The 23,183-nt window shown below is 39.5% G+C and overlaps 1 protein-coding gene and 1 long non-coding RNA gene across 2 annotated transcripts in view; both read right to left on the reverse strand.

Moving 5' to 3' along the window:
* Window positions 1-468: 468 nt before the first annotated feature.
* Window positions 469-7,615, reverse strand: NT5C1B (5'-nucleotidase, cytosolic IB). The gene is made up of 6 exons (XM_027455271.3): window positions 7,374-7,615; window positions 6,746-6,913; window positions 3,826-3,955; window positions 3,317-3,439; window positions 2,422-2,606; window positions 469-1,404 (listed from the first exon to the last, which is right to left on the reverse strand). The coding sequence occupies exons 1-6, from the start codon at window positions 7,482-7,484 to the stop codon at window positions 1,066-1,068; spliced, it is 1,056 nt and encodes a 351-aa protein (XP_027311072.1). The 5' UTR covers window positions 7,485-7,615; the 3' UTR covers window positions 469-1,065.
* Window positions 7,616-18,182: 10,567 nt separating this feature from the next.
* Window positions 18,183-23,183, reverse strand: part of LOC110351867 (uncharacterized) — a 74,414-nt gene continuing 69,413 nt past the window's right edge. The window contains exon 4 of the long non-coding RNA XR_011808584.1: window positions 18,183-18,917. This is a non-coding gene — a long non-coding RNA (uncharacterized lncRNA). The remainder of the gene's footprint in view (window positions 18,918-23,183) is intronic.

A 23,183-nucleotide genomic window follows, 5' to 3' on the forward strand; every position in this document is an offset into this window, starting at 1 on the left:
CAAGAACTCAGCACAAAAGAGGTAGGATAGACATATGGTGTAATTTTACCCAAATTCATGTTGCAACAGAAACCTGTCCCCTGGAAATTCATCCAAGGTTGCCAAACTTAGTCAATGCAGATCGCAGAACAGCTGTAAAACCTAAATGAATCTAGCTAAGAAACAAGTAGTTCCATCAACAGTGGTATTTCAGTGTAGATCCTCTGTTGTTTTAAAGGTATGCTCTAATGCTTCGTTCTTCGCCTCAGTCAAGATACTCATAGCATCTCTGACTTCTTTCCAGCTCTATATTTACATAAAATCTGTTAGAATTTAAGTGTCTTTGAGACCTCTCACTCTTATGGGCTGAAAGCAGTCAGTTCTGGTTCTACCTACCTCAGAGAGGGAAGAGGCAGAGAGATACTGATCACACAAATTCATTTTGCATAGGAAATTATACTCAAATTTCTACATAGACAAATGACAATGTTCTGTAAAGCCAGCTTTATTACAGTAGGAAATCAATATAGAAAAATAAAGGGTTCCTGTAAACAATATCAAATAAGCTAACATTTCACTGGAGACCCATAGTAGCTGAAACCTCATGGCAACAAAACTACTGAATACATATCTAACAAGGAAAGAAACAACAGGTAACAACATACAGGCAAACTGTGCTTTTGGTAATTTCAGAAATAAACAGTAAGGGCTATATATGCAGCATGTTTTTTCTTATAAATTACCCATCAGCAGCTTTTTAGAGAAAATATAACTGCTCTGTCTCTCAAAATATGTTTCAAACTATAAAACCAGTACAAATCGTTCTGTAATATCAAAAACACAGTGTTGTATCCAGACAGGTAAACAAACAAACCAAAAACCTTAAACTGCTTTAGAGTGCTATTAAAATAACTCTATTAAAAACTGAACAATATTAAAAAATATTTCCTCTAGAGGTTGTTCTAGCCAGAAGTCAAATCTTTCAACAAAGTGCTTATAGTACACAAATAGAGGTTTTCAGAAAGAGCTATTGGTATATTAGAGGCTGGCTGCATCAAGAACCTTATCTTTGATGGTGCCATCCAGTCACGCAGACTTTTGGTATTTCTGAGCAATGCCATAGGGAACGTGTGCAGCTATGGTGCCTAACTTCTGCGCTCCTTCGATGTGAAACATCTGGTCATCAAAGAAAATGTGAGGACGTATTTTCACCAGGATCGGTCCCTTAGGAGCTCCTGCTAAGAACAGCGCCTCATCAATCTCCAGACCCCAGCTACGTAGAGTCTTCAGGACTCGGGCTCCAGAACTTGCTGCACTTCTGGCTGTGACAAGGAAGGTCCTTATTGGACAATTTAATCGTTCATTTTTTGCATAGAACTTCTTCTGGAGTTTCCCTAGGTCTTCCAGAAAGCCCTTCAAAGGACCCTGAGTACAAAATACCAGAAGCATAATAAATATTTTCCCACAGTTCTCAAAGTCTGTGCTTTCTTCCAGATTGCCAGTTACAAACAAAATTCTTTCCTTAATGCTATGATAAATATAGCAATCTCTGTATGAACTATTTCTAAGTGGGTCTGCACACACTAGGAATTGGAAAAAAGTTAAAACCATAATCCTACATGGTGTGATCAGTAGGAAACCGATTCTCATTACTTACAAGATCTTTACAATACAGAGCTTACAAGATCTCTCACATTATAAAGTTAAAACTACAGTCATTAATACTATATTCTTTGAAAGCACTGAACTCATTTTCCTATGATCCACAAGGTGCAATCAGTTGCCTGTACAAAACACAACAGCAGACCTAATTACATATGTCACCAATGTCATTACAGATTAATGACATTACACCCTGATTAAAAGTAGTAAATAATATTTAGTGTCAACTTGCAATATATTGCACTGTCCAGTACTTTCAAATGATCAAGCTTTTATTTTTGATTTATACCATTGTTAACAATAGTAGCGGGGGGATTTTTATTTTAAGCTAATTTTAAAATTTTTGTGTTTTTTAGACAAATGTCATAGTTCTACTTGAGAATAAGCAAAAATATCACCTCGTTTCAGCAACCTTAGTATCCCAGTGTTTGGAATTAACATTACCTACACAACATAATTAAAAAAATCGAGGAAATTGGTAGCAATCTTTCCTTTTTATAATGAATATAATTAGACTATAACTGTAAGCCACTGTCTCATATATGCAGTTTTTCTCAGTGAAGTGAGAGATCTGATGAAAGGACTGCCTTACTGGCCTCTTTTGTGTCAAACATGGATTTTAAAGATTATCCTTGAAAAAGGACATAAATATGGCAATGAAATGATAATTCAGCTTCCACAATGATTAATGCATACACACTGGGGAAACTGAAGAAAGACAGTAGTAATGAGAATTTTAAAAAAATGTTTTGAAAACTCTTTGATTTAAGAAGTACAAACCTGTGCAAGAGGCTTATTCTCATTCAGCTGTTCATGTTCAAAAAATTTATCTAATCCTTGCTCTTTGACAATCTGTTCTGATTCATCAGAAAAGAGAACTGCATCCCCGTCGAATGCCACCCTCAGCTGTGTATCCGAATAAGCGACATCCTTGTTGGCAGTGAACATGGTAGCTGATGCAATGCCTGAAAGTGTATCAGAGAACTTCACTTGGCAAGTCCTGCAAAGTCATTCATAAAGTGACTAGTAGTTTAGTTCTAATAGCTTATTTGTGGGTTTATTTGTGGTGACCTTTTCACACAGGGAGCAGAAACCATCCCTGAAGTTGTTTTGTAATGGCTGTTCTCTAACACATCTGCATGGAAGCTGTCCTATTGGCATAGCTTCTTAGACATGCTTATTTCCAGTTCCATGTAACCCACAAACCTGGTCCCCAAGGTGTACTACAAATGAGACAAAGCATGAAATTCCAATAAGACTGTAAAGTCAAACTTTTTTTTTTTCTTCTTGTAGAACACAGAAGTCAGCTTTTGTAACTCCTATCAAACAGATGACTCAACTCAAACAGATGTTGAATAGGGAGCGACAAGCCAGTGCACACAGGAATTCACTTCCTGTACAATGGCAGCATGGGAGGAGACAGAAAGGTGCAACAGAGGTAGAGGCTGATAAAGATATCATTATCAGCAAGCTGAAAGGTCAGAGGGGAAAAATGCAGAGAAATAACCTGATGTTATCTGATTAGGTAACAGTACAAAGTTAGTGGCATGCACAGCAGTGCCATTCTGATTTGATGAAGTGGCACTACTTTCTGTGAGAGACACACCATTACTAGATTTGTTTTTAACAAGACCAGATGAAAGAAAACAAACAAACAAAAAAGGACGATTCAAACCTGCTTCTATAGCTTCTTGCACTTTTTCAGAGTCTGCTGAGAGGTATAGGTTGGTAAGATACGCAGTCAGGTAACCAATAGGGCTTTTTCCTCCCGTCATGCAGAAGCGTTCAATTGTTAAGCCTGAAACAAGAACAGCACGACAAGGCTGACTCCACCTTAACACTACAAACCTGGAAAATGAAGCTGTGAGGAACAACACTAGCCTACAACTGACAGTAAGCTTAAAAAAGACAATCCTGTTCACTGCAATTTCAACAAGTTACACACTTAAATCAACTATGATTGATCAGTCCTTCCTCCCTGAGAATTTCACATCAAATCCCTCTATGACAGCAGAGGGGATATCTCACATACTATGACACACAAAAATAAATATCATCTCCTAAGGAATGGGTCTCTATATCAAAGAAGCTGCTTTTACTAAAGTCAGAACAGGATAAATAAAATCACTGCATTTCATTATATAACCACAGGGAGTTCTACAAAGTAGTATTTATTTTACTTACCATAGTGATTAATGCTGTTTATAAGCCTCACTCCCACTTGGGCATGGTTATTAGTCATCAGAACGATATCAAATCTTTCTTCATCATCAGGGTATAGCTCAAGAAGCCGGGCATTGACATGCTCCAATGCCTGCAGGTTAGAAATGTGGAAGTCAATAGACAAGTGGAATGTGCCTTCTTAATTGCTGTGGGTTTAGTGATAGGACTGTCTTGAAGGAGAATGAGAAATATCTGAATGTTTAACTTGCTGAACTTGTTTTCTTTCTTTCTGCTCTGTTGCTCCCAGCAACTGTTTGCCTGGGCTTATTTGAAGGGAAGCAACTAAATTTCTTTTGCTGAAAGTTACAGAATTTAACATTATAATGGAAATCCTTTTTCTTGGGACACCTTGATAATCTGGAATATATTAATGCACTGTTGAACATTTTCAGAATACATATTAATATTTGTGTATTATTATTTTTATTCTTTTTTAAGCTTAAGATGTTGAACTTGAATTTGTTCTACCTAATCTCCCTCTGAATTGTTTTTGTTTTGTTTTGGATACCAAATATTTTTTTTCCCAGGAACCGAAAAGGTCTCTTTTTCAGAAATGTTCATGCTTCCTACTCATGTTGCTTAATAAATTTAATAAAACATTGCTGGTGAATGGTAGTATCCAGAGATTTTCTTGTCCACTTAAAGATTGTTGCTGTGAAATCAAGGAGAAGGTATAAAGAGATTTGTATGTGCAACTGCTTGTTTCTCATGAACAAATGTGAATTTGGGACATATACTTATGCAAAGATTTCACTGACACAGCTTGGGTGTCAGACTGTCCTTAAGAAACGAGTATCAAATCATATCCAGTCAAGCATGATTTCCTTGGAGATTTCTTACTGAATTACTGAATGAGACAGGTTTTGATTCATTCAAGATCTCTTTTAAGCTAATAGACCAACACGCTATATTCACAGTCTGGCATTCTTCTTATTTCCTTGACCTTCCATCTGGTTGTCTCTCTGTATCCATCTTATCTCAACTTATATTTAGAATCGTATCCTTTTGGAGTAAGACTTGCTTTTTGCTCTAGGTTTACAAACCTCTACTTTGGGAGCTTGGCCCTTGAATGGAATTCCTTGGGATTACAGCAATAAAGTCAACAATGAATCATCAAATGAATCCAGAACAGGCTGTTTTTCATTAAGGTGCATTAAAAAGCCAGACCAGTTGTTAAGAATTAAAATGTAGATTTTATAATTAAATTCTGGGAATCTCACTTTAAAAAGTAAGGCTGTGTCATGTGGGACTTGGCTTAGGAGAACCGTGAGTGAGAGCCTGGTATAAGGCCTAGGAAAAAATCTCATTATCTGGTCACAAACCCTTAGCATCACTTTTTTTCCTTTTGGTACTCTCTTCTAATACTCTAGAACACTGAGAATTTCTTCAAGTATTATAGATTAAGGGGGAGTGGAAGAGAGGAATGTCATTTTTTGTCCAAGTGCCTGTACAGTTCCCAGCCCAAGGAGATCCTGGCCTGTGATAAGGGTTCTTAAGTGCTACAAGCTTGAGATATAATGTATTTAAGTTATTATCTTAAAGATCTCAGTAAAGGAATCCAAACAAAAAAAGATACTATTTCTGTAGGTCTTCTTGGTCTCCAAGTAGAAATAAGCATCCAACAAACTTGCACACCTAATTTTTTTTTTTCAAATCAGTCCCACTAAAACATGTGTTTCTCAAAATCGTACATATTTTATTTTATTTTTTTCATTTTTGCTAAGCCAACCTCCTTTCCATGCCAGAGGCTGTTTGCCTTGGGCATTTCTCTTATCTTGTGCAATGACAGCAAAGTATTCAATTTCACCTGTGCTTAAACCTCAACTCCCAACCGGGCGTCCATTGCTGGTCCTCAAGAACAATTTCCAGGATGAGAAAAAATAATAGAATGGTTTGAGTTGGAAAGGACCTTAAAAAACATCTAGTTCCAACTGCCCTGTCACAGGTAGGGACACCTCTCAACAGACCAGGTTGCCCAAAGCCCCATCCAGCCTGGCCTTGAACACTTCCAGGAATGGGGCATCCACAGCTTCTCTGGGCAACTTGTTCCACTGCTTCACCACCCTCATAGTATTATATCTAATCTAAACCTACCCTCTTTTAACTTAAAGCCATTACCCCTTGTCACTTCACTTCTGACAGAGAGTCCCTCCCTGGCTTTTCTGCAACCCCCTTTAGGTAGAGGAAGGCCGCTGTAAAGTCTCTCTGGACACTTGTCTTCTCCAGGCTGAACAACCCCAACTCCCTCAGCCTTTCTTCCTAGGAGAGGTGCTCCAGGCCTCTGATCATCCTCGTGACCCTCCTCTGGACTCATTCCAACAGTTCAGTACCCTTCTTATGTTGGAGGCCCCAGACCAGAATGCAGTGCCCTAGGTGGGGTCTCATGAGAAGAAAGCGAGGAAAAAAAATTAAAGCTGACAAAAAAAATCAGTCATTTCTGAATATAGTAAATCATTCCCTGTTGAGCCAACACTGTCTTTAATCATAGCTGTAAGTGGGACAAAAAAAGTGAAATTGAAATTAGGAAGTAAGGGGTTTGTGTGTTGTTTTTTTTTTCCTTTCCTTTTTAGGGGAAGAGGTTGCAACATCCTTAAAACCATTTGGGGGCCTGTCTTAACTGAAAATGATCTTAAAAGGAAGGGGACACGCCGGGGGATGCTGCGGGAGGAGGGCAGTGAGAGTGCTACGAGCACCCACAGTGTCAGGCTGCTGCGCTGAGGATGCCGATTTCAGGCTCCCCGGCCAAGGCGTGTTCACCGCTAGGGGAACGTTTCCCAGGGGCAGGATTATCCCCGTCCTAAGAAGGCTGCGGGCTCCTCCTCTTCCCGAAATTCGGCCTCGCAGCATCCTCAGCACCCGCCTCCCGAGCCTGCCGGCGTACCTTAACGAAGTGGAAAGCCGGCCCAGGCTTGAGGGTGACGTTCTCGTTCTGCTGCTGGTACTCCACGTACTTCTCCACCCCTTGCTCCTCGTAGATCCGACGCTCCTCCACCAGGTCGAAGAGAGCTCGGGACGACACGGCCACGGTGATGGCGTGCTGGGGCTTGGGCTGCCGAGCGAGAGGAGGGTTGCGCCGGCACCCCCAGACCCAGCACCCTAGCTTCATCCTCCCCCCAAGTCCCGGCACCCCCACAAGCCCCAGCATTCCTCCCCCCTCGCCCCCTAAATCCTGGCATTCCCACCCCACAGCCCTGGCACCCCCCCAAGCGCCGGCACCCCACTAAAGTCCCGACACCCTTCTAGCCCCGTGTCCCCCCCCCAAGCCCCGAGTCCCCTCCCCAAGCCCCGTCCTCCTCCCTCCAAGGCCTTCCAGCCCCGGCATCCCCCTCCAAGTCCTGGCATCCCTCCCAACAACAAAAAAAAAGCCCCTTCATCACCCCTCCAGCCCCGTCATACACCCCTAAGCCCCGTCCTCCCCACCCTAAGCCTCTTCCTCCCCCCCCTTCCAGTCCCGTCCAAGCCCCTTCCAGCCCTACCCCCTCCCCAATCCCCATCCCTCCCGCTCTCACCGGCCGGGGTTTTTTGGAGACCAGGTTTTCGTAAAACGCCTTGGCCGCCGCCCAGTCCCTCTCGGCCTCCTGCAGCCCGGCCTCCTCCTGCTCCGGCCCGGAGCCGCTCATGGCTCCCGGGGTCGGGGCAGCGCCGAGCGGGCGCGGCCGGAGCCCAGGACCGGGAAGCGGCAGAGGCCGCTCCGCCCCGCTCGGGCAGCTGGAAGGAGGCCGGGTTGTGGCTTTCCCTTTCGCTCTGTGTCGGGCACGGCCCTCCCCCGGCACGGCACGGCACGGCACGGCTCCGCAGCACCCGCCCCGTGGGTCAGCAGGGCCGCCGCATCTCGCCTCATCGCGCCCTCCCTGCCCCACGCTGCAAGATGCTGTTAGAAGCCAGCCTCCTATAGCCACAGCGCCCTCAGATTTATTATTTCGATGCTGTGGTTTAATTGCTTTAATATCAGCAGCAGGAAATTTGTAGGAGATTCCTTAAAAAACATAGTGATAATGTTTCTGGGTGTCAAAACGGGATGGTTGGCGATGGCTTGGGGTCCACTGTTCTATACAACAAGGCTGAAAACACCTCTTAAAAACAGTAATCTTATAGTGTTTTGTTCAAAGTCAGTGTGCACAATGAACTTCTATTCTGGCAGGTGAATTGGGCTGTCCTAAAAACCAGAATCCCACACAAGGGTACTTACGTAATATGGGCTGCTTATCTACTACATACCTCTAAAATGTTTCTGGCTTGTCTGAACCACAGCAAAATCCCCCCAAACTGAGGAGCTGGAGGTGATAATGGGAAATGAGGAAGGAAGTGTTTTTTCTCCTTGGCTTGTATGGGGTCTGGCTCAGCAGACCCACAGCCTTTGCTGCTGCTCGTAGCCAGTGACTCAGTGTCTCAGTGGCAAGGGAAACCCTAAATATTGCTTCTGACCCTGACTGTTGCATAATCTTCAGCAAATTACATCAAGTCTTTCTGCCTCCATGCATTCTCCAAAAGGCATAATTATTTCTACTACTTTAATTTCTTTCTGTATTTTTAAATGTGGTTTCCCAGTGACAGGAGGCTTATGTGATTATACCATCTGTCCGTCACTCCCTAGTGATGTCCAGTTCCAAATGAATTTGACGGAAGGATTAAGATCTCAGAGAGATTTAAATTCCTAAAACATTTAATGACCATCAACAGCATCATGCGATTTGTTGCCCTACTGTTGGAAAAGGCTGTACTGCAAAGGCAACATATTTATCTCCTTATTCTTCTACTATATAGTAGCAAATTAATGCTCCGTGTCTGTCTGCCTTCTCCAAATCTTTGCCCTGCTGAGCAGGGAGGGTTCTGGAAGCAGGGAAGTGGTGAGCTCTGGGTGTAAGATGTGAAATGGGACTTGACCAAACTGGGGAAGGGGGGCTAAACATGTGAGGTGCATGGACATTACCTGAGAGTACCACCTTGGGAGGACAGATGTGAAGAGAGGAGTTAGGATTATTTTAAGTGTTTATTGTCCTGACACAATGTAAAAGGCATAACAAATCACAGAATCACCAAATCACAGAATTGAAGGGGTTGGAAGGGACCTTGAAAGATCATTGGGTCCAACCCCCTGCCAAAGCAGGTTCCTTAGAGCAGGCTACCCAGGTAGGCATCCAGATGGGCCTTGAATATCTCCAGAGAAGGAGATTCCACAACCTCCCTGGGCAGCCTGCCCTAGTGCTCCGTCACCCTCACCATGTAGTTCTTTCTCATGTTAGTGCAGAACTTCCTGTGCTCCATTTTATGGCCATTGCCCCTTGTCCTGTCCCCACAAACCACTGAAAAGAGGTTGGCCAAATCCCTCTGTCTCCCACACATCAGGTATTTATACACATTGATGAGATCCCCTCTCAGTCTTCTTTTCTCCAGGCTGAACAGACCCCAGGTCTCTCAGCCTTTCCTCATAGGGAAGATGCTTCAGGCCCTGTATCATCTTTGTGGCCCTCTGCTGGACTCTTCTGAACGAATCTGGTTTTAGTGGCTCTGCTATTGATAGATGTACTTGTTTTCCTTGAATTTTGATCCTCTTGTGTCTGTATTCAGAGCTGTAGTGTGACATACGCTGCTGAAAACACCTGCTCCCCTTCCTGCAGTCAGGTCAGGCACTTTGCTGCTTGCAGTGCTTTTCTCCATGAGCAGCTGCAAGCCTGTGATCAGGCTGAGTAGCTAGGCAAGAAACTAACAAAAGAGATTCAACACGTAGACTGGCCCCAGTCACCACCACTGCCCTGCCCAAACACTTAACCTAATATGACCTCTAGGAAAATTCTATCCATGCATTTATTACTGGTTAAATACTGCATGTGGATGAATTGCTTGCAGGAAGAGAGCAGGAGGAATCAGAAAGAGTTCTCTGATGGGTACAAAGCAGCAATGTCATCTCTGCTTCAACCCATGGCAGTGCATTTCACAGAGTAGCGCCCAGGCTGAATGCTTATGCTGTGTTCGCCAGCTCCCTGCACGTACTCAGGAGCAAGATCAGGGCTCCTCAAGCACATTCTTTGGTTTATTTTTGCTCCGTCTGCCAAGGGAAAAAAAAAAAAAAGAAAAAGAAAGAACAGAAAAGAAAAAAAAAAGTCATCACTCAAGCAATGAAGACTCCTTTGCAATACATCTGAAAATGTAAAAGATGGCAACTTGGTTCTGGGCCCAAGCAGTGCTGTTGAAGTGCTGCTGCTGAAAGCAATGCTATGCTAACATAAATATTTTGCTCTCTGGACCCACACGGTATCTCTACATAGCACTCAACTGTGTGAACATATGCACTGAGCTGAGATGGCTCTGTTCTGTGCTCTGCTGCTTGCTGCTGACATACCCTCCATTTCCTCTTCTGCTGGAGATTGTGAACTTAAGGCCCAACATGAAAGCCTTCCAGCTTCAGCACCTTATAAATGAAGTTTTGACTTTCCAAATGCAGAATGTAGCAGCCTTATCTACATCTAAAAAATGTGGTAATGCCCATGAAGTTCCAGTAAAGAGTTATGTCTTGCTTTTACTAAATCTCCTGGGGAGTCTGAGAATAGGAATGGATCCAAAATTGAATGACTTTGTGGTTTCTGAGCTAAACTAGAAAAGGAAAGAATTTTCTGCTATCACCCATTAATTTGTAAAGTTGTAGGGCATTTGTATTAAAACAAACAAAAAAGAATGTCTGGTGCTCTCTTTGTATACACTTTTTTTTTTTTTTTTTTTTTTCGGCCAAGAACTGTACAGCAAATGTAAGCCATGTATATGCCCTGGTCTCTTATAAATAGCAGAATTTTTAGAAGTTCCCCTGCCTGAGCAGCATATACCTTTCCAATACTAAGAACTACCACTGAATAAGATTTCAAGAAGGACCTCAAAGTGCATTATTAATGAAAAGTATGTGTGTTGTTGTTGTTGCTTGGTTGTTTTTGTTTTGTTGTTATGTTTTATATTTGTTTGTTTTATACCTACTTCTATCTGGAAGAAGGTGAAAAATTTCCAAATAGTTAAAATACTGAGATCACAAGTCACAAAAGGACTCACAATACAAGGACTTTTTCTCCCTTTATACATATAGATGCTAAAGCGTATGTGCATGATTATATCACAGACATTTGTCTATGGGGCCTAATCCAGAGTCATGTCAGGGTCACTTCAAGCTGTGATTACATTGACCTTTCCTTCATGTATGCATTCTGTTTTTTCATGGTCAGACCCCAGGACCTGCGTGTGGGGTTTTCCCAGAAGGAGAGAACACGAAGAGGGTTTTGATCTAGGTCAGCCTACCATGGTAAAATGTGTGGCAACACTGTCACATTACATCTGGAAAATCCTTCTGCTTGTAGGTAATACAATTACTTTTAATGTAATTGTAGAATTCACAACCTAATTATATAAAAGTTATCCCTTTATATTAACAATTTTTAAGTTTTTAATGTTTGTTTTCTGTTTCCTACAAATTCTCAATATGGACATCAGACTGTGTGTTGGGTCTGTCTGAGCTGGAGTCACCTTTCCCTGCAGCAGCCCACACAGTGCTGTGCTCTGCACTCGTAACTGGAACAGCACTGGTATCACTCCAGTGTTGTGTCTATTGCTGCGTAGTGCTGGCACAGCATCAGGACTCCTTCCAAGCCCCCAAGAGCCAGCAGGCTGGGCAAGTGATGGGGAGGGGACATCGCCAGGGCAGCTGATCTAAACCAACCACAGGGATATTCCATAACACCTGATGTCACACTCAGCAATAAAAGGGGGGGCTCTCGTGGGGGAGGGGGCTGTTCCTCCTGAACAACCACTACGCGTTTTGAGGCCCTGCTTCCCAGGATGTGGCCGAACATCGCTCGTTGATGGGAAGTAGAGAATAATTTTTCCCTTCTCTCTGTGCTTCCGCGTGGACTTACTGTTTCTGTGGTTTCTTTTTCTCCCTATTTCCTTTCCCTTTAATCAAACCTTTCTCATCTCAAACCTCGAGTTCTCTGTGTTGTATTTTCTCCCCCTTCCTCTTTGAGGAGAGAGGGAATGAGAAAGCAGTTGTGGTGGAGCTCAGCTGCCCACCTGAGTAAAATCACCACCTCCTGTTGATCAAACTTAGTCTAACACAGGCAAAAATGACAAAAAGTAGTTGGTTTGAGTCAAAGATTTGTATGGTGAAGCTGCATCATGCCTTGGAGACATTTATTTGTGTACACTGAAGAAATCTTCCCATTGTATTAAACTACTTGCTTTCCTTTTTCATCTCATGATGTTTTCTTGTGCATCTCATAGTAGTGCAGGCCATTTCAGCAGTGGTTTCCATTTTCTCTCTTCTCCTACCTTTCAATTTCTCTAGGTTAATGAAGCAAAACAGGAATGCAGAACTATATGGCATCACACTGTGATACTGTACTAACACACTCATTTGCAACAGCAACATAAATCACATAGTGATAGAGATCTTATATTATTCTAAAGCGATCTATTCCATCTTCATCACTCATTCCATGTGACAGGTTAGATGACAACCAAAACTCAATCCAGTGCAAGTACAGAGGTTTGCTATGAGGAGGCATAGCACTCACTATGGTCAGAAATGGTCCAAGGTCAGAAAAAGCTCAGAAAAGGTGAATATGCTATGCTATCACAAAATAATTATATCAATGCGTACTGTATTAAAACAACAACAACAAAACAACAACAACACAACTACCATCACTGAAAACAATAGCAATAATAACATGTTTAGATGGTCAGTATTTGACTTTGCAGTACTGGAATTATTCTGTAGGCACTTAGTGCTGTAAGATTGTGAAACAGAAGCTGAAACAGAAGAATATTTGCATTACAAAACAACCATAAATTACTTAGAAGGTTGATATGTTATACATGCAAATCCCATGTGTTCCTAGTTCCCACTGAGTAAAAAGCACAAAAACCCCCTTAATTTAAATTCAGCTCTGTGTAATAGAGATAGTTGTTTAAATGTTTTTCTATTATTCACCAATTATCTCCTTGATAATAGAAATAAATGGAGGCTCCAGCCAAGCAAACAGCACAACACAGGGATAAGTCTGGGCAACACGGAGACATAAATGCTGAAACGCTATTGATTCATTTTTCCGTAATAAAGCAAGTTAAACTATTCTGATATTCGCTCAGGTAATTACATGTTCTATTTTGCATTAAACACCCAATGATTTAGCTGTAAAGTCATATGAGAGTCCAAGTTAAGTATTCAATTGTTATATTATTTAATGAGAAAATCATATTGTAAAAGACTGCTCATATTTTCATGTGCTTGTACAAAACCACCAAAGATATCTCACTCAATCCCTGTTGTGCTTTGCTCATTATATTTGACCCCTCAAAAAAAGAGAGAGAGAGAGAACAAACAAGACTGTCAGAAATGTTTCTCCTGCCCCCTTGGTGGCATATATAGAAAAGCCATCCAAGTAAAGTGTGGTGTCCCACCCATTTCCTGAACCAAACAAGGTCTCAAACAAAGTGTGTGCTTGAGTGCCACGAATGGAGGAGACTGCACAGTCCCTGATGTGACAACAGAATGGTCCCACAGGCTTTGTGCAGCAGTAGCAGTGAAAAACCAGAGCATTCAGAGTGAAAACATCCACAGGCTGCATTATGGCACTGGCTGCCTTTCACAAATACGTTGGGAAAAACAGATCTACAGCTTTGCTAAAACGGAACATCTGCATTTCCTCTTTACATATATAGAAAGTCTCACTCTACTCTTCCCCCATGGTGTAACTCACAAATAATGGGATCTATGTAGCAGGCTGGGAGACAAGATTTTTGTGTATGTAGCCAGCCCCTCTTTTACAGCCTTTGAGGACAAAGCCTTGAATTTGAGGATATATATATATATATATATACATATATATATTAATAATAATAAAATAAAATTTTCTAAGCGTTCTTGGGTAACAAAGAGTTGGGGTATAGCCAGAAAAAAAGTACAAATTGCTCCAAGTGGTATGGAATGATGTGATTACACCTATTAATAAGGGAGGCAAGCTTTAATTGTAGTTAGAGTGCTTTTGACTGTGGAGAGCTACCATCCAGTTCCAAGAAGAGGATTGCAAGTGATTAGTGTAGCACTCCTGAGGGGAAAAGAGGAGCCAGAGGTATAAATACAGGAGGAGATTTAGAGCTTCTCTAAGTTATGGCTTCAAACCTGTCAGCAACCTGCACACGATGTGCCTGTTACTTAAGTTACAGTGTGACTCTCATTTGCAGGGAATGTGTATCCCATTTATGGTTCAGGTCCCCTCCCTCCTTTTGGCAAGTTAAGCATCTGGGAGAAAGTGAATCAGGACTAAAAATGATGATAATGTGTTATTGTTTGTGTTATGCTAGTTACCAAGGGCCTCAAAAAGCACTGGGGAGCTGTTGTGTTTGATCCTGTAGGAACACACAGGAAGGTGTTCCCCATATGACATCCCTCCTCTCCTCCTCTTGAGTCCTTTCAGTAGAAGGAAGATGATTTTTGCAGACATCTCCAAGCTCAAGCATTGTGTGAGGCTTGCACAGTTGCCCTTTTCCTCACGCCTTTTCGTAGCCAGATATTTCAGGCATTTGCAAAGCAGTGCCTTAATTCTTCCGCATGTGGCCCACACATTTCCAAGAAAACTGTGGTGACCTGGTTATTGTGGCCACTAATGGGAATTGCCTGGCATGAGGGGCATCAGACATTGGTGAGTTTGTGGGACTAACCTGCAGCCAAGGGTGAGACCCACACTCAAAGCTCCTTTCACTATGCTCCTCCTTTTGTCATGTGGCTTAAAATGTTCCTCAGACACATAGACACATACATCTGTTCACAACACGGTACAGCACTATTCATGCATCAAGGTAGGAAATACTCCAGCAGTCTGCTTTCAGTTCTCTTGAATGCACTTTTCAAGTTGTATTATTTACATCAAAGTCATGTTTACATTTCTCTGTTTTCAATTTTTTTCTTGAGGGCATGGAAAGATAGCAATAAGAGAAGTAATGACAAGAATAGCAACAACAGTAATAATATGAAAGCAAGGTTTCCAGAAGGAGGATTTTACGATATATAATGTGTCTACATCAGAAAACCAAACCCTCATTTTACATACTGCTATAAAATCACGGAACAAAAAGATAAACTCAGAGGGTTTTCAGTAGGCCTTGCATCATATAACTGGGTTATATGAGTTATATTATCAACCTCAGCTCCTGACTTTGGAAAAAAACACATAAACTGCTTGTCCTCCTTGCACTGTAATTTCCTTCTGGTGCAGAAGTTTTCAGGTTAGATGCAATCATTATGGGCTTCCTCTGTGAGAGAGAGGTATGTGCAGTTCATTCCACTGAAGGCTTCTCTTGCACCCTGGAGATGCTTTTTTATTTCATACAGGAAGATGGGAAGGGTTGTTAGTGTTTTTAAGTTTGGTGAATCACTGTGGAATAGGAATGAGAGGAGAGTTTGGAGACACTCAGACTGATAGACTGTAGAGGGCAGAGAGCAGAGCTTCCTTCACTCTGCCCCACCTGCTTGCAGGAGCTGAAAAGATTTCTGTAAATAATGCATGATGCTAGGTGAAACTGCCAAGTCAGAAGGCTGAGCTGGTCCTAAACTCATCTCTCATCAGCACTACTGCAATAACCACTACCGGACTACTAGTCACAAAATTCAGGCTGAAAATCTGGTGCCTGGCTAAATTTGAGTTTGTGTAACAAAATATTGTCACATAGAGAGTAGAAAAAGAAACAAAGAACAAATTACCTGAGACTATTTCCTTGAATTCACATTATCTAAGAGTCTAACAATATATATTTTAAAACCAATTAGATTTCTTTTGTTCTCTGTTGAAGTGAGAAAACTGTTAAAAAGGCTTATTCACACAAATTTTCTCTACTTTCCAACTAGAGAAAGAACTGTGTCTCAAAAAACTGTTAATAAGCAATTACAAAGGAATAAAAATTTGAGCTCCTTCTAAGACTTGACTTCTATGTCTCTTAGTATATACTAATTGCATTTCAGACACATTTACTAATTGTCTTTATTTCTTTATTAACAGCTTTTGTTAAACAATGAGATGATGGATTTCTATCTTTCTTAACTTAAGGATCTTGTACCATTAAATTTCATCTCATTTTTAATTTGTTATTTTTCAATGCCATCCAACCTTACTGAACAAATAGAATTGAACCTGACAAAATTTGCTGACTTCTCAAAACCAGAAAAGACTGAGGTCATTAACAAAAAATAAATAAGATCAGATTAATGAATGACTCAGGAGTAATTACCAGCAGCCAATGGGTTTCTCTATGTCCATTTACTTATTTCTTCTCCACACTAATATAATAAAATGATTCAGTAATAATGCATAAAATACATTGTCAAATCATATAACCAAAATACATTTTTCCACAGACCTTCAAGAAAATTATTTTAAAAGTACTTCCTCTGTATAAAAATAAGATACTAATGAAAGAATATTTATTCTTGCATGACCTGCCTCTGTTAAACTATTTCACATTTTATTCTACATTTGTTTCCATAGATGTATTTTTTCCTTCCTTCTAGTTCTGACTTAAAGCCTTGAATGCCACTTAGGATCTTCAATTTATTTGCAGCCATCTCAATTAATAATTGTCTGACAAAAAGCTATCTATATCTATCACTGTAGATACTGCTTCTTTAACATCCTCACCATTTATACCAATCAAGTAAAAATAACATTGTTTCTTATCCATCCAGATGTGTGATGAAATCTGTTGTTTATCACATCCAGAAGTAATTAGCACTTATCGTTACTGGTACCATTTGTTCTCCAGTCTATCCATTCATTTCTGCTATATCACAGAGTTCCTAGTGATATTTATATCTCTAATAATATCACATATATTTGGATATGGTATTTCTCTCTCCCTTCTCTAATCAGTGTTATAGTTTTCCTCCTTACGTATGAACCTCTTTCACATGACATCTTTAAATTAAAGTCTAGGGTCAAAATTCTGTCCTTCCTGCTGGTAGTGAGATATCTTCAACAGAAAAATTTCACCCTTCCAGCAATTGGCTTCTCTGCCCTAGAATAGGCTCAACTGAGCCATAGCAGACTGCCAGTGACAAGGTTTGCAAACAGCCCCCACAGAAATGTAATCTTTAACTCTTAATAGACTGCTTAAGAAATGGAAAGTGGCAGAGGAAAACTGTTTGTTCCGTTGGCTACAAACTCTTTTGAAATGGAAATGTTGTATATCCTGTAAGAATTGTCCAAGATAGAAACCTCCCTCTAAGCCCCCCAGATCTCTAATTCAGATGAATTTCATCAAGATATTCATTTTAATAAATCATGAACATCACAAAAGTATCAATAAGAAGGAGTAAAAGAAACAAACATGCAAAAAAACTCTACTGTGTTTTGTTGTAGGTTCTGTCACCATAATAACTTCCACATAATGAAAAGCACTGGTCAAAAGTCCCTTGATACTCTAGAATAGATTTCCCATTTTTTATTATTAATTTATTTATTTATTTAGTCTGTGGTTTGCAGCATGTTAGCAGGAGGTTTTGGGCAATTTGTGTGTGAATAGAATACAGTCAGTGCAGATCACATATTCAGTGAATTCTTGCTTACTCAAGTATATCTCTCTTGAGCATGTGTAAACTTATTTTCCAAAGTCTCATAACTTGGTAAGTTTATTTTATTTATTTATTTATTTATTTTATTACTATTATCATAAGTATGGCAAAAGTTACTTAAAAATATTAATGTGAGCCAAACAGTATATTATTCCCAAACTGCATTCTAGGAGGCAGATGAACAAATTGCTGAAAAAACTTTTCTCAGTCCAGGCTGAATTTACAATAATAATAATAATAAAATGTTGCAAAGAATTAATGTTTGGCAAAGTAGAAAATATTAGTCAGCTTAAGCTATAGCTTTTACATACTCTGCCAACACTGTATTCGTTCCAAAATGGGAGAACTCTGTGCAGTTGAGTAAAAAACTGTGAAATAACTGGTAGCCACATTCTTGGGTTTTATTTAGTGCCAAGAAAAAGACTCTAAAGAGCAGACCATGCACTGCATATGATTCTGATGAAAAGCAAAAGAAGGTAAGTAGGCAAATAAATTGAAGCACAAAAACATAGATAAAATGATTTTTTTAGAAGGCTTGGATGCTAGTTTCTTAATATGTGCCAGTAAATTTAGAAGCCATTTTAAAAAGATAGGAAAACAACAACCATAAATTTTGGTATATCTACCATTCTGATTCCATTCTTACAAAAACTATTAAACTATAATAGGTGCAAGTTCTCCTAAAAGACAACCTGAGGCACATTTTGTGAGATGGTCTCATGGCATGTTGCAGCAGTAAAGTTCCAATCCTGTTACCAGGTTCAAAAGACCTCTCGCTATTTCAATCCACATAATTATATTGAGGTGATCAATAGCTTCAGCTAGTTAAAAAAATAAAAAAATAAATAAAAAGTCACCTTGCATCCTAACTGACTTTTCCAATTTTTAATTTGTTTGTTTTGTTGTTAACAAACAAACAAGCAAAACCAAACCAAGCCAAACCAAACAACAACAACAACAACAAAGTAGCTCAGATGCACCTGAAATGATACAACAGCTTTTAATTTTTGAAATAGGGTCTCAAGTCAGCATCAAATTTTATTTTTCCTAGAAAATAAGCTGCCCCCATACAGTTCAAAACTTTCTTAATGGTCTGTGAATGAAATCCTTTACTTAGCACAAAATGTTGATAATCTGCTCGCATAGGATCCTCTCCATTTTCCTCTAAAACACAAGCTCAAAGTCTCCATTTCTCTCATCATGGGCATTCCAACTCTGAAGCATGTGCTAGCAGCTCCTCATCCTGCAGTGCCTCCAAGGGGACTTCCAGGACTTCCAGGACACACAGTTCCAGCTTTTCTGATTGCAATGTAGTAGCTGTTCTCAGTTTTTAAGGATGACAGATGTGTTCCAGCTAATGTGTTTGCAATGAGTAAAGAACACTTCTGTTGTTCAGTCTCCTCAGTTCAGGTGAGAATGAAGCTCTTCCTCACTCTTGCCCTTTGATTATGACCTTGTGGAAAATGAATGAAAAGGCATCTAAGACATCTAAAAAAGAGACCTCTAAAGACCTCTAAAAGACATCTAAGACCTTTTAAAGTATGGTAGTATGGTGTTGTATTTTTTTGTTGTTGTTGCTTTTTTGTTTGTTTTGTTGCCTCTTTTTTTTTTTTTTTTTTTTTTTTTTTTTTTACCAGCCACTGCTGTAATAATAATTATATAATGTTTTCTGTTTCAAATTTCCTGTCAGTGACTTTTCTATTGTTCTAGGACTTATGAGGCCTTTTATTTAGTATTGATTTTTAAAGATTACAATATAATTTAGCCGAAAAAAAAATAAGCAAAAATATTTATGTTATAATACAATAAATGTGTAAAAGATGTAATGTGTGATATAAATCATGATGATGAGGTGAAAGATGATTGTTTTCCTATTAAAAAATATAGTCTTAGAAAATACAAATAAATCTACTAAGGAAGGTTAAAATTGCTTGCTTATACTCAGAAAAAAAAAAAAAAAAAAAAAAAAAAGGAATGCACATGCTGGAACAGTAAAGTAGAATTTAGTCTTTGAGGATGTTCCTACCCACTCTTTTAAAAATGTAGATGTATGAAATAGTTGGAAAATAATTGTGAAATGAAGGCAAGCTAATGAAAGTAGTCTAAGAGTAGAGCTGAATGCATGTCAGCAAGGCTATGGCCACATAAAATAATTTGAGAGAACAATCTTGCAGCTGGTGCTTACAGGAAGAGAGAGGAAACAAAAACCTTCATAAGCCTGTCCATTAATAAATGTTCTTGTAGCACATGACATACTGCATGAACTATGCTGCTTCTGCTAACATTGACAGAGTGGTAAAGCCCAAGCCAAATGGTTTGGACATGCTCTGTTTTCTGATGATTACATATTTTACTGCTGATGGCCACACCAATACCCATTTACCATTAGTTGCTAAAAAAGACTTTGACTCTACTCATCTATGTATGCTGGAATCAAGGCTTTTAGGCAGAAGACTTATGCATTCTGGTCTCTGGAAACATATTTGCCTATGTGACTTCAGTTGTTAATAATATCATGGTCAATATGGAGCAGGTTAATTTTTTATTAGTGATATCTCCATCTTCCATTTAGCAAAAGTAACTTCAGACTCTTTGACATACCTTCCCTCTCCCAACATGTCTAGTAACATCTATTCAGTATTTACTCCTGGAAAAATATTATGGAGATAACAAAGTGGTTTTATGTGACTTTTTGCCATATTTCTCCCTAATCTTCTGACAATGAAATATATAATCTGAGTTTTCCACTTCAACAGAAACATTTTTTTCTAACAGGGTGTTTTACTCCTCCGTAACATGGAGATGATCAGAGTTCTGGCAGGGCAGTGGTCTGTCCAAGTGCCAGTAGGGAAGCTCCAACCTGATAGCAGGCTAAAAACTTCTGGCCTAATGGATGATGGTGGTGCCAGCACGTGTGTCTTCTGGGAGATAGGAATGTCGATCTCACACAGTGTCAGGATTTCTTTCCCTTTACAGCGGCTGCACGGAGCGGCAGCAGTGGCATTGATTCCAGCTGTTGCTGCCCTGCTGCACGCCAAGACAGATAAACTGAGGGTGTTAGCAGCTCCTCTATGAGGTAGTTAGATAAACACAAGAAACATAAGGAGATATTAAAGAGTAGATTATAATCCATTTTCAGGAAACAGCATTTTCTCCAGCAAAAGAGACTGAACTTTATCATAGGGAAAACTTCTCCTGGAGGACTTGCCAAAGTAAATCTCTTTGATGCAAATGGTTTAAGCAAAGACATTCACCTTAATCTACTGTGTGGTGACCCGGTCTTCTGATACAAAGAATAATTATGGGTGTTTTCAGAATTGCTGTGGTCTGCAAATCCTCCAAATCTAAAATGAGTACTTTGTGTTCCCACTTCACCACTTGTATCCTGGTTACCTACATTTCTTTTAACTTTAGTAACGCTTATAATGCCTAATGTCTTTAGATGTTGTTACTCAGAAGGACTTCACTGCCTTTTGAAAGACAGATAAAAAAAAATGCAAGTGTTCATTAACCAGTTTCTTTCAGCTTTACATTTATTATTGTTCCTGTGCTAAAAGGAATAACATCTAATAAACTGAATGACCCACAAATAACTTGCCCAAAGGCAGGACAAAATGGAGTGGAAAAGATGAGTTTTTAGCTGTTGAAATTAGTATTTTCATGCAGATTGATGTTTGTGCCAGTTTGCCATCCCGGACGCTTTCAGTTTAGTTTATTTGTGTTACAGTAGTAGTGACAATGTAGTTAAATATAACCTCTGAAAACAGGATCTCTGCTTGTTTCATTTGTATTCTACTGTTCTTTCATTAAACATTTCTTCATCTTTGCAGAGCCAAATTCTTACAATAATAAATCAGAGACACCTAAGGTTCTTGCCAAGTCAAATATCTACAGTTTCTGGCAATTATGTAATTTCCAGATTTGCTACAATGGCTCTTGCTGATAAGTCAATTGTCATAAAAAGAAATGTTCCAGACCAATCTTTATTAGGGTGTCCTTCACTGATCTGTGTAAAATAATCTCCCTCCAGCCCCACTTTCTTTTAGAAAAGAGAAACATAATTACAGCTTTTTCCCTTGCTTTGAATGACTCTTCATCATAACAATTTATATCTGGAAAATGTCACGAGAAAATGTGAAAAAGGTAAGTTAAAACCAAAGAAATCAGGCACTGCTGTTATTAATAGAACAGCTCAAAAATGTTTCCCATGATGTGTTATAATGGCTCTGTCTTATAATAAAATTTAACAGTGATGTATTTCCCTTGTTCTCAAGTTGATTTTGTATTAGAAGTCCAGACAAAAGTAATTTGTAGCAAAGGTCCCTGATCCAATGTCTGTATATGGAAAAGACTCAAAGGACTTCATGCCCATTTAAAAGCCCTTTAAAATGATTAATGGCTAAATGCATTACAAATTATCAAGTATTTCACACGGACAAAACAGAAAATTTGTTCTGAGTTTTGGCCAAATTTTTCTTCCTTAGTATTTAGGTTAAAATATCACACTAACAGTAATTGTGAGCACTCATTCAAAGTGATGATGAAGTAAGTGGTGATAATTAAAAAAAGCCAATCTTTTTTTTTTTTTTTTTTTTTTTTGCCTGTTTTTGCTTCTTATTATAGATGTTTTATATTTAAAAGAGTGCTTGCAATCCTCATTGTCACCAGGCCTGCAAAGCGTTCTCTGAGCGCTTCATCATTTTGAAGGCAAATGGGTAAGAACAAAATGAAATCCCAGGACTTAGCTGTAAGTTCCCAATTTCTGGTCATACCTGGAAGTGATTCTGGCACCAACTTTGAAAAAGAAGCCTGTCCCTTTCTTCACTTAAAACCTAATGATTTATTTTCCAGCTCTCATTGTAGTTTCTTCTTAAGTAAAAATGCAAAGCTATGATATATAGAAATGGGGCCCATCCTCGCCAGTAGAGTTGGCAAATATCATTCCCCATGGTTCAATTGCAATAAAGTTCAAAAATATTATTATAACAAGTAGAAATATGCACTCCTAATACAAAACAAACAAACAAACATACAAAACCCCTGAATCCATGTCTTTCAGTCCTTGTCAAAGAAAGAAAACACTTCATATGTTTGTATCCCTTGTAACTACATTGTTTGGTGGCATTTTGGACTACTCCGTGTTGGTGATGGCCACACAACAAAACAGAGATATCACCACATGACACAAGTTCAAACACAGCAGTTCATTCATTCTTGCAGTGATGTTGGCATCCCTAGAAGGCATGCTTGGGCATCACTCACTTTAACTCTGAAAAGCTCCCTCTTTTATCAGTAGCCAGCACTCAGGGAACTGGCAGTGTGCCTTTGAGGGATCTGCTGGCTGCCACCTCTGCTTGAACTGCCGTGTATGAACACCCAACACCCAGTCCAAAACCTGTTGACAGCTAAGAATATATCAAATTAGAATAATTATTACATATATTTAATGACAGTATATTTACACAATTTTATTAGGTCATATACACTTTATGCATGGAGCTATAAAGAATTGCTAGCTGTTAACAAACATGTGAAACCACTGATCTTATATGTAATTTCACCGCTATTATTAGTAGTACTGTTAATATTATTTTCACTATTATTATTACAATTGCAAGAATTTTGAAATACACACAGGAAAAGAGAACAGAACTGAACTGTCTACCATCCCAGAAACATTGTGGGGGTCATAACACAAAGGAGACTAATCAATCATGCA

This window comes from Anas platyrhynchos, chromosome 3 (genome assembly GCF_047663525.1).
Source record: "Anas platyrhynchos isolate ZD024472 breed Pekin duck chromosome 3, IASCAAS_PekinDuck_T2T, whole genome shotgun sequence".
Lineage (NCBI taxonomy): Eukaryota > Metazoa > Chordata > Aves > Anseriformes > Anatidae > Anas > Anas platyrhynchos.

Excerpts from the sequence above, each read along its gene's own strand:
- NT5C1B (XM_027455271.3), bottom strand. The coding sequence starts at position 7,484 with ATGAGCGGCTCCGGGCCGGAGCAGGAGGAGGCCGGGCTGCAGGAGGCC. Across the intron at positions 6,914-7,373 it reads TCTCCAAAAAACCCCGGCCG|CCCAAGCCCCAGCACGCCAT; the intron begins GTGAGAGCGGGA and ends CTCGCTCGGCAG. Across the intron at positions 3,956-6,745 it reads CGGCTTTCCACTTCGTTAAG|GCATTGGAGCATGTCAATGC; the intron begins GTACGCCGGCAG and ends TCTAACCTGCAG.